At 43.6% G+C, this 12,068-nt stretch overlaps 1 protein-coding gene across 3 annotated transcripts in view; it reads right to left on the bottom strand.

The window, feature by feature from the left end:
* The window catches only part of P2RX7 (purinergic receptor P2X 7), a 32,843-nt gene that overhangs the window by 15,030 nt on the left and 5,745 nt on the right, over nt 1-12,068 (bottom strand). For all 3 annotated transcript variants that reach the window (XR_012665090.1, XM_048821806.2, XM_048821807.2), the window contains exons 4-8: nt 10,925-10,997; nt 9,746-9,842; nt 6,421-6,501; nt 5,245-5,374; nt 1,931-2,061 (exon numbers count right to left, since the gene is read on the bottom strand). Coding sequence is in view for 2 of the 3 variants with exons in the window: in XM_048821806.2 (XP_048677763.2) it covers nt 1,931-2,061; nt 5,245-5,374; nt 6,421-6,501; nt 9,746-9,842; nt 10,925-10,997 (512 nt within the window). In the remaining variant the exon portion in view is untranslated. The remainder of the gene's footprint in view (nt 1-1,930; nt 2,062-5,244; nt 5,375-6,420; nt 6,502-9,745; nt 9,843-10,924; nt 10,998-12,068) is intronic.

The following is a 12,068-nucleotide window of genomic DNA, read 5'->3' as shown; positions in this document are numbered from 1 at the left end:
AGGATCTTTACAGAAAAAACTCTCCTGAAATGTGCACAGGAAAAGAGTGTCTGTGGGGCAGACTCTGGTCTCCCTTATTACGCCAGTGCAAAATCTGGAGGAGTTCCAGTGGAGTCAGTGGAATTACTCCTGATTTACACCAGTGTAATTGAGAGCAGAATTTAGCCCCATCACCAGGAAAAAATTAATCCCGGGCTGAGTTATTCTCAGAAGAACAATGGAGCTTTTTCCTTCAAAACTGTAAATGTGCTTGGAAAAACAGCATGCTCCAAAAAGAAGTGGATTTTGTGCAGGGTTTCTTTTTCTTCTTGTTTTAATTAGCCTTGTCAGACTTGTCAGGCCAATTTTCTATTAGGATCTAACCAATCCAACGACTCACTGCCCATTAATCTTCACTGCCCTGTTTTGTTATTTTAAATTACTCATCGTTGATGTTAAACTGCTGCACACAAACGCTCTTCTTCCTTTGCTTTTGTTCTTTGAGAAAGTGGCAGGGGTTGGGTGCGGGATTTTCCACGCTCATCGAAGCCACTGATGAACAGCAGTAGCGCTAGCCAGTCATGGCGTGAGCTGGCAATGCGCAGAGTTCCCCAAACAGGCGTGCCATTCTATGGTTCTTAAGCCCTGATTGGCCACACTTCCACAATGCCAGGGCTGGGCTTCCCTTGAGCAGAGCTAACTGTGCTGAACTGTAGCGAAAGGATCTCGCTACAGATCTATGTTTTTATATATTCAAATAATGTTCTTTACAATGTGCCCTCCTGCCTAGGTGCCCTGACACTGCCCATTTGTTTTATAACAAACCTAAACATTCACAAAGCGACCTTGCTGTCCTCCTTCAAAACCCTTCTGCGATGTCTACAAAAATCTTGACAACACTTAGGGCGTTGGTGTCATTTACTCATGTCATGTCACGTCTTCCTTGCACACGGTAATTTGGAAAGCTGCTACTAGGGTTCTGTACTAGATCTGGACTGGCACAGAGGGCCCATCATGGACAGCGATACACAAGATGTATTCTCTTTAAGATATTTTAATGCACGGCCAGGTATAGCTGTTACCTGCTCAAGTACAGTATGTTACACACTGTACCATCTAGTGATTGAATTTTATAAGACACTTTTAGCATTCCAAAACACTGAAACCACTTGCCCACCATGCTGATCCACACTGTCTCATTGTTTCCTTGTGGTCCCCCGTCTGTCTGTCTGTCAGTATCTACTTGTTGCCTTTTGTCTTAGATCGTAAGCTCTTTTTGTTCTGTGTTTGTACAGCGCCCAGCACAATGGGGTGCTGGCCCATGGCTGGGGCTCCTAAGCAGTATGGTAATTCCATTCAAACCCATAACGTAATAAAAATCACACACAAGTCAAATAAAGGAAGACTACGACCCAGGGGAAAGAGAAGGGATTTTAGGGGTCAGGCTCAGAACAGTGTGTGCACAGCTAGGTCCCCAATCATATGAGCTGTTTCAGGCAGGCAGACTCCTGTGCTATACATAGCCTCACTCAATGGAGCTCCATGCGGGAGCAAAGATCCATCTGCATGGAAGAGTTTGCAGGATTCGGATCTTAATTTGCACGTACATTCACGAGACCTGTGCACGTAGCCTTGGTAAACGCAAGCACAAATGACCAGCTGCATGCATGAGTGGTTGTTTGTGTACGTGACGAGTCTGACTGATAATGCACAGGCAACTGTAGTAACTGTGCATGCAAGTTAGGTTCATAAGTACAACAGTGGCTATTATACAAAAGAAAGATTACAGCAGAAATATGTGGCATAGTCAAGAACAACAGCCAGGGCTCCAGCACTCTAGCTACAAACCCCTCGGTTTCCACCTACCTGATTCCACCTGCACATCCCTATCACTCAAGCAATACAGATAATACACTGCTTTGCGATGTATGATTTTTAAAATACCTTTTACCTGAAGTTGTATCCAGGGTATTCAGTCGTCGTTTTGTCATCAAGGCGACGAAAACTGTATTGTGGACTGCAGCGGTGGAACCATTTGTCCAGGTTACAGTCCCAGTTGATCTCAATGCCCATGATTCCGCCCTTGACACAGAAAGGGAAAACACACTTTAAATGCATTCAGGAGCATGAAAAAGAAAAAAGATTGTGCCAGGCCTGGTTCTGAAATTGCTCTGTGCACCAAACTCCCCCTGAAATCAGAGGAGATTTGAATGTGGTCCAATGGCAGGATCACACCTATAAATACACTTGTACTTACGGTACATTTCTATCTCTAGCAAAGACTTCCTTCTAAAATGACTTAATGAACTGCACAGACCAAACTAACTACAAGCTAGAATTCATTCAGATTCTGAAGGCATCTCTTGTTTTTTGGCCAATTTTCTCATCCTACCAACAAAAATTCCAACTTCATTGCCACTTTCTGATTAGTTTAATTGAATGAAATGGCAAAGATGGGCTCAAACTAAAATCCCAAACGCAAACTCCCATTAATTTTGCAGGGGACCTAGGATCCAGAGCTGAATGTTGCAGCTTCGATGGTACTGCGGACCCGGACCTCAGCAGAACTGGGTTCGGTTTCTGGCTCTGAGAAAATCACTTCATATTTATGTATCTCCATTTCACCCACCTGTAATTATCAATCTTACAGAGGCATTGTGAGGCAGAAGCCTTGTCTACGCTACAAAGTTAGGTCGACGTAAGGTACCTTGCATTGACCGAGTTGCGCGCATGTCTACACTTAAATTTGTCTCTCACAGATGTAAGTGCCCTGTTATGGCAACGCAGTATCACCACTTCCCAGAGTGGCGTTGAGCCATGGCAGGTGTCCTGAGGTCAATGCAGCACAGGTGTAGAACTGTGTCAATTATGTCAGCTGACCCTAGCAGTCCTCCAGCAGCTGTCCCAAAAAGTCAGACACTGACCACTCTAGTGACAATTGTAGCCTGATCTATAGATAATATATTAATTATATTGATTACTTAAGAATTCCCAGTTATCACTTTGAGGATCGACAGGTTCTTGTCCCAGAATCAGGCCTAGTGTTATTAAAATTACTGGTTAGCTGGGAGCCCTGATGTGCACAGTTGCAACACTCACATTATAGGAACTGTTCTATATTTACAATAATTTATTAATACATTTAGCTAAGTCACTGATGCTCCAGCTCAGTCAGGTAGAGAGAGATAATACAGAATGTACACCTGAAAATCCATATAGTCACACCATCCCTTGCAGAACAACCTGAAATGTTAGCCATTATCGTCCTCATCGCCACCACCTTCCCCATCGTCACCAGTGGCCATCATTCTGGCACCTCCCGGGGCGACATCTTTCTCTCCTACTGCCCACAGGCTGGAATACAACTTTTATTGTATTGTTACACTGACACCACTATGTCTAATGCATATCCTGTAGGGGTTTCTCCCCTCTTCCTTATTTGTATTTCCTCACCCTATTAAAGTTGGGGTGTCCTTCTCCTATAGTAGGGTGAGGAAATACAAATAAGGGACGGCAGCCTTATTTCTTCCCCCTCGGTAGGATGGTTTCCCACACCAGTCGGCCATAACTTCAGCAGGCACCATTGCAATAAAGAAACTAACAGCACACGGGCCCCGGCAATTTTGGGACACCAGCAGCAGCAGTGGTCTCTGTACCTTTATTAACCCCAGGCAACAGATATCAGCTAAAATCACCACTGCCTGTGAAAACGGGGCTAGCATTCACTCTACTGCACTATACTCCTAGTTTCATACAACCGAATACTTCCCTCCCCCTCCCCCTCCCCCTCCTCCTGGCGGGCCACACTCACCCTGGCTGGTGCTGTGAGTGGAGCCATGCACAAACACTCCGAAGCAGAAGTGAAGTGTTTAGTGTGTCTTGTTTAAAGCTTTAGGAGAGCAAGGGAAAGGAGTTCTGAACCTGAACTTTCACTTGCTGTTGTGACGATATTAACAATGCTACCTCTGGGTGTTTTATCTCTAGCTGCTGCTGTAGTGGCCTTGAGGGGTTCCCCCTCCACACCTGTGGAGTGCCTGAGCCAGATAAGGAGGAGAAAGAAGAGGATGGGGAAAGCCAGAGCTGCATCAGACCACTAGCAGAGCGCCTGCAGGGTGCTGACTATATGGAGAAGGAAAGAGTGGACTGGAGAAAGGACAAGAAGTCCCAGCAGGAAAAGGAGAGGAAGGTGCACCAGGAAATAATGGGGCTTCTCCAGCAGCAAACATGGATGCTGCAGACTCTTGTGGACCTACAGTGTCAACAACTGCAGGCTCGCTTCCCTTTGCAGTGCGTGGAGAACTCAATTACAGCAGCTCCCTAGACCCCCATCAACATTCCACATGGCATCACCCCTACCACTCCACACCAGGGGACTGTAAGGCCCACCACAGCTTCACGTATACTAACCTGTGAGAGGCATGGTAGCTATATGTTTAGCAAAAACAGACATGAACGTTCCTTCCTCTTAACTTCTGTTCCATTAATTTATTTACTTGCTTTTAACTTGCACAGAACGGTTTTTGCATGCGCACATGCTAACTGCCCCGACATAACTTGCAGCAGCAAAAGTTTGTAGTGTCAACATGGCCTTAGTACATCTACACTGCCATGAGAGGTGGAACTGTAGATACACCCGAGCTAACTTTGATCTAGCTAGTTTGACTAACCACAACAGCGAAGCTGCAGCAGCCCCAGGCTACACAATGAGAGCCTGGGTATGTGCTTGAGTAGCTAACCCTGTGCTGCCAGGACTTCACTGCAGTCACGCCTCTCATGGCAGCAAAGACATACCCTCAGAGCTGGTCTACACTGAAAAGTTCCGTCACCATAGCTACCTCTCTCAGGGGTGTGAAAAATCCATACCGGTGAGAGACGTCATTAACCCAACCTAATCCCCAGCGTAGACAGAGTTAGGTCGTCAGAGGAATTCTTGTGCCAGCCTAGCTTTTGGGGAGGTGGTGGGGAATCTTTCCCCTGAATACATGGCTCAAGGTGCCCTTTAACAGAATCCTGAGGAGAGGAAGAGTCCATGTTGACTGGCCTGAGAAGACTGTTTAATTACTGACAACAAAATCCAATGTGTATTAAATCAATATGGGCACCTTCAATTCTCATGAAATCCTGCAGAGTTGAGGATGCCCAGCACCCCCCAGGATCAGCCCTTAAAACTGGAACAATTCCATTGTTTGCAACATTTAACAATGAAAAGGAAAGAGAAATACCATGGAGGTGTTCTGAATGGAAGACAGGAGTCATGCCACAGACCTGAATTGCCATCTCTGAAAAATTTTCTCCTGTTGCTTGGAGAATATCTCCCAGCTGGAAAATTGGGCAGCCTGGTGCAGTTATCTTGTTGAATGTGCATGAAATATTCAATTTTGGTAAAAAGTTTCTTCTGCAAAGAACCACAAATTATTTGAAAACATACATGTGAGCTCTTCCCTGAAAAAGCATCTACAAATGCCATTGAGGGGCTCCCTGCTCATTGCTCCTTCCCAAACCTGTATCAAATGCATAGGTGCCAACTCCATGGGTGCTCCGGGGCTGGAGCACCCACAGAGAAAAATTAGCGGGTGCTCTGCACCCATCGACAGCCAAGCTCCCCCCCGCCTCACCTCCTCCTCCACCTCCTCCCCTGAGCGTGCCACGTTCCCGCTCCTCCACCTACCTCCCAGCGCTTGCCACCGCCAAACAGCTGTAGCAAGCTCCGGGAGGGAAGGGGGAGGAGCGGGAATGTGGCACGCTCAGGGGAAGAGGCAGGGAAGAGGTGGGGCCAGGGTGGGGATTTGGGGAAGGAGTCGGAATAGGGACAGGGAGGGGGCGGAGTTGGGGCAGGGACTTTGGGGAAGGGATTGGAATGGGTGGGACAGGGGTGGAGTTGGGGTGGGACCGGGAGCAGAGAGGGGTCGAGCACCCACTAGTGCCAGTAGAAGTCAGAGCCTATGATCAAATGTGCTCAGTTTATTAGTAGAATATGGGGGGGACTTTGTAACTACCAGCTCTGCAAATTCCACGTGGGGTCTAAGAATCAAGCTGGGTCCTTTAGTTCTCGGGCATCACCACCAGTAACAAAGGCTTTGCAGATCAAATTATTCCCTCAGTGACACCCGTGCAACCCAATTCCCTTCAAATTATGCCCTCAGTGACACTTATGTTATCCTACGCCTTCAGTGGTTTTACCCTGGTGTAGCCAATTACAACTTAGTCATTTTGTTACTAATGCATGAGAAGGAATAGAGTCCATCTCACTGTCCTATAGCTGTATTTGGTCATGCAAGGTTAAGAAGAACAAAGAGCAATCAGACCTGATTTTTGTCACTCAGCATAGCAGATACAGCCCTAAATACACAGAGAAGTGCAGACTGAAGGTGTTTTATTTACACATTCATTTTTGGAGTAGAACCACTATTTAAGAGGAGATGGATGAATGTTTGCACTTACGCAGTGTGATTAAATTTTGGGAAGTGGATATTGTTCTTTATTAGCACTGTGAAGTTTTCAGCACTCTTCAGAATGGCAGGCCTAAAAGAGGAACATATCAAGTACAATGAAAGCTATTAAACCAACTATCTTCCTTTAGTTAAATACATCAATTAATGGTACACTATTTTGCTATTACCTGGGAAATTGTCAGTAGGAGAACATGATACTGAGAATAACGAGTTAGATGGCTCAGGGGGTTGAGAATAGAATACACAGTTTTCTTGGTTTTACTTATAAACTTAAACTGTCAGTTCTCTGGGGGTGGGGACTGTCTTTTACACTTGTTTGTATAGTAGCTACATAATAGGGCCTGATTCTGACTGGGGTCCCCAGATGCTATTGTAATACAAATAAATAATAATAGGGGACTGCTAATTTGAAATCTGGGCATTGATCAGTAGCGACTGATGTTATCATGTGATCGCTGTGGCTTATGTGAAATTAGTTGGTGTGTTCATTGCAGTTCCCAGTAGACAGATGGCTTTGTCACAGACACTTAAACCACAGTTGGCACAGATTATAAAAATGAGATGTTGAACTACACTCTCCTCCATGGAGGTGGTCCCTCCAGGTCAAAGTTCAAGTCACATCAGCTGGACCATGTGAAGGAAGCTTGCTCTGCTACTACCCAGGCCATCCCTGTTTGGTGGAAAAATAGAGGAATTCAACTTCCAGCATTGTCAACCTGGCACCAGCACAAAATTAGCTTTGAAAAATAACTTTTTGCAAGAGGATGTCAGCCAAGATACTGGCTTCTCCCATTCTCTTTTCAAAATGAGCCAGGAACGCTTTGATTTTCACCTAGAAAGTCCCCAAAGGTGGACACAAATGGTCCCTGAAGCAGCAACCCATCCAAAGAACAGTACTTCGGAGCGTTCTTCTTAGTACATCATTGTATTAGCAGCAGAGTCTCTGAGCCAAAGACCTGCAAGGACAGGAAATACTTTACCTAGCTGACACATAGTGTCAATTACAGACTTTTCAGCCTGTCTCCTAAGCAAATTGAAAAAGCAGGTGTTGGCTGCAACTGAAACTTAAACATTTTGGGACATCATCTGAACAATTAGAATTTCTAATCAGTCTTCAGTTTATAATGATCAAGAAATGAATAATGTATGTTGAACTTTAAAACACTAAAAATAGATTAATCAAAAAGTTTTAAACTGCTTATGCATTCAGGACAGACACCTGGGAATCTTTCCAGATCTCTTCTATGAAGGTGCTGTAAACACTTGTCCTTAAGTAAGTTTATCCTGGTCACTTTGCCTGGCATTGCATGGAGCTGGAGACCAGTCAAAACAAAAGAAAGGGAACATTCTTGCAAAAAGTTATAGTTTTGTTCAGTTTCAACCATCCCAAAAGGGAAGGAAAGGGAAGTGCTCTTTATAATGCACAGAACTTGCACAGAAAAGCCAACTGTGGGTATAGCTGAGAACCAACATTGCTCTGCCAGAAGTCAAAATTTGAAGGCACCAGGCTACAGACTTCCATACAGGTTGTTTCAGTTATTCATTCAAGTTGCAGAGAAACACTCATATTACCCATTTAGTGACTGCCATGAACTCTTACCAGTGGATTCTGTGAAGAATTCTCATACATGTGATTTGCCATCCTGGCAGCATTTATTGGTTCATTTGTCACTGCCAGGAGACCAAAACCAATCACTAATACATTAGAGGAAAATTGGACAACAATATGGGCACTCTGCCAATTATGCAATGTAAATATAGGCCAAATCTCTTTCCTGCTGTGTGCAGCTACCAGCTTGCGCAGTGCGATGTTTGAAAATATTTAATATTCACTGAAGTTACACTGAAACAAAACCAAGAGTTTTAACAACATTGGTGTTCATTAAGCTGCCCTGCATGAACGTCACAAAAGTGGGAGAACTCCCATTCTCTTGATTTTTTTATGTGAATTTAGGACTCGACCTTGCAAGGTGTTAACCAGCCTTGAATTTCATTGAAGCCAATAGGAATTGAGAGTACTCAGCAGCATGCGGGGTTGGAGCCCTAAAGTGGGATTTTCAAAGGGGCTCAGGTCTCAGCCCGTAGTAAGACTTTTACCACTGGCTTGAAGGAAAGAAGAGTTAAGCCAATCATGGGGTCCTCTATCAATGGAGCAAAGACAGCACTGGCAGCTTCCCCTATGCCTGCCTCGCAACCTCGAGGGCCTACCCCTTGGGATATGAGGAGAGTTTAGTTTCCCTGGCCTATTTAGTCCTTGGTATCTCTGTTGGAACTGCCAACAAGAGGGCAAATCAATATTAATTGGACTGCTGGGTTTTGTGGTGTGGACACATCAGTTTAGCAGGTGGCCTATTAAACACTACCCTATTCTCTGTGGGTAAGCCTAGCAAACCACATGCAGTGGTAGTGAGGGGAGAAGAAAGCAAAACCATATCATGGTCTAAATACACTGCTGGTGTAAAATGGCACGGCTCCATTTAAGTCAAAGGAGCTGCACCAATTTACTCTAGCGGAGAATTTGCCCTGTATGTCTTTTCTAAGCAGCAAGGTCTGGTTTAGTACAAGAGACTCAGTTTCTTGTGCACGTAGTTCAAAAGCTTCTACATATCAGGGTTTGGTAGAAGCAATGTTATATCCTGGGGCTTCAAGTGGAGAATACTTTTGCATTGCACATGTGAATGAAATCAAATGTTTTATTATAACCATATTTGCATTTTTTTGCCTGATACAAATGAGTAACTACATGTTAAAGTGGAACCCTTACATCACAGAACACTTTACAATCATGGGATCATACAAATTAGATGTGGAAGAGAGCTACTAGGTCTTATAGTCTACTCCAGTATATTTTATAGAGCTTAGTTCAGTCCAATTTTACATGTTACCAGCACTAGGCCTTTCACCACTTCCCTTGGACTGATCAAGTCAGAATTAGCAAATGTTTCCCATGAGACTTATCAGGTTTGCCACATTTTTCCTTGTCATCCTCATTAATTATCAAAATGCCTGTAGTGAATCCATGACAAATTTGTGACATCTAGAATTGTTCACATGGCAACAGACTGTGATGTCACAAGCTTGGATTTATTACTTCACCACAAGATCAGAGAGAAAGAGAAGCCGCTACAAGCAAATTGATGGTACTTAATTTATAAAAATCAGAGTTAATAATAATAAAAGTTGGGTTGGAAACAAATGTTTTACAAACAAAGGTACCAAGGGCCCTCTGCCAGGTGCTGAGCACCCTCAGATCCTATTGTCTTGCAGGATCCGGCCTTTATTGATTACATAAAAATGTGAACACTTTTACTTACACTGGGGCACCTTTCATTGATTCCACAGGGCACCAGGCAGAGACTTCACAGGTTTTAATTGTTGCATTATAGTTCACACATCTTCCTGTCTGAATTCCTGAACAGAAGAAGAGTTAGTTATTACTGAGTTCTCTCACACACACAGTTTGACTCAGTCCTTTGGATAACACAGTCTCAAAGTACTGGTGGATCTCTACACACAGGTAGGACAGAGACTTTAAAATCAGAGTCAAGGTTTTGATTTTCGCAGCTCTTTATGGGCTGAACTAACTGTAGGAGGGGTTATCAGATCCATGCTTCCACTACACATGCATAGTGCTTAACGCCTCCCCCTGCCCCTGTCAATACTGCACATTAGATGTGGGTGAAGGATTTTCTCCATAGTTGTGCCGGAGTAACAATATTCAAGAGTTCTTAGGGCTTAATTAAACAATATGAGCAAATTAGAGCAAGAATGGTCTGCTAAGTGCAGAACTTCACCCCCCAACACTGTCAGCAGGACACTGAGTGACCATTCAGCCAATGAAACACAGACTAACTATTACACCATCTGAAACAACTCCTATTGGCTGTCAGTGTCCTAGAAGGTAGGACACAGATATCTAATAAATTTTTAGAACTAATTAACCTTTCCAAGGGTATCAAAGACAACATAGCCTTTACATAGGACTTGATCTTGCAGTCACTCTACATGCAGAACTGTCCCTGCCTGCAATGTGAATTACACCTGTAGAAAGCACTGCAGGAGTGGGTTGTATGTGTGCTGTGGTATCCGATTTGCATCCCCCCTCCTACATCCACCCTCTCTGCCACTGCCCAGTCCCACTTTTTGTTAAAATTCTCCACAGGGTGGAAAAAATCCAGGTGAGTGAATACAAATTTCATGTCATTCTCCTTGCTGCTCCTTTTGTTTCCGTCTCCCACTCTTGTCTTTATGCCTCCCTCCTCACCACCCACTGTGCTTGGTAGTTCATCTCCCTAGTCAGATAGATCTGCATACACAATTGCCAGTGGGTGTTGCACCAGTATATTTTAGAGCAGAATTTGGCTCTACAATTGCAAATTCTTCAAGGCTGGTACCCCATAATTTCTTTAACCATCTAATAATTATTAACTAAAAGACAGTTGCATTTCACCACCTGCTACGAGTTTTAAAATCTGAATGTGGAATCCATGTACCATTACTCTGGGGGTTCATGTGTCCTTTTTTACAGCTCACATCTGAAGAGCAAACAGCTTTGGCAATGGGGTACTGAAAAAGACAAATATAAAATATCATTATAAATATCTACCTCTCTGTTGCTATTGTAAAATGTTCTGCACAGAAATGGCAAACAGTAAGATGAAATCACAGAGCAAGAGGCAGAACAGAGGAAGTACAACCCTCTTCTGTAACCATTCACTCAGCATGGTGCTTAATGTGACCTCAGTTTTTGAGAAGGTCAGTACAAGCAAAGACTGAATGGGACAAATTCATCTCAAGTGTAATCTCTTGTCTTCACTGGAGTTAGCCCAGGGATTTATTTGTCCGGTGAATGTGATTTAAAAAAAAACACACCAATGATATAGGAAATGCAAGGAAGTTGTTCCTTAGTGCCCTGAGTTTCTGGGACAATACATCAAATTCAGTTCTGGTTACACCCATGCCACTTCCTCAGCTGGAATCCTATTGGCAATGAAGGGAGAATTTTGATTAACCAATTTAATTACTTTACATATCAAATATTTTTAAAAACTGAGTATCAGAATAAACCAAAGGCTTCTGAGGGATTCAAGTTGCAGCCACAGAAGAATTAAAGAAAATATTCATGGTCCTGTTCCATATAGCCCTGCAGAGCACAAGCAGATTTGCTGAGTTCTCCTCATCAAATCCCCCTCAATGCACAATTAGTAAATAGGCTGTTTTTTATCATTTCTCTCTCTCTCTGCAGTTCTCTGGTATCACTCTGATGCTTTGGCACCAGTGATTTAGAGTACAGGCACAGAATAGAATACAATCTTTTGACAAGCTTGGACATGTACTGTAAGATATTGTTTTGTCTATCAGTGGCACGGAATTTACTTCTCTGTTTCACACTCATCAAGAGTAGATTAATATGTGTGTTATGTATGCTTGTTTTTTTTTTAAAAATTGAATAGTTGAGGCCAGCTTGCACATTCAGAAATATGCATGCATTTGTGTGCCCACAGTTTCACACCCAATGATCACAACTGCCTGTCTAAATACCCAGTTGCATGTGCAAATACCTGATTTGCAAAAACAAGTGTGGTCTCTATGTTGTGATGAAAGCTATTAAATCTGCATGCATTTTTGTGTCTCTGT

This window comes from Caretta caretta, chromosome 15, assembly GCF_965140235.1.
Source record: "Caretta caretta isolate rCarCar2 chromosome 15, rCarCar1.hap1, whole genome shotgun sequence".
NCBI classification, from domain to species: Eukaryota; Metazoa; Chordata; order Testudines; family Cheloniidae; genus Caretta; species Caretta caretta.
Note: the sequence above shows the minus strand (reverse complement) of the source record. Positions and strands in the feature narration are given on the sequence as shown.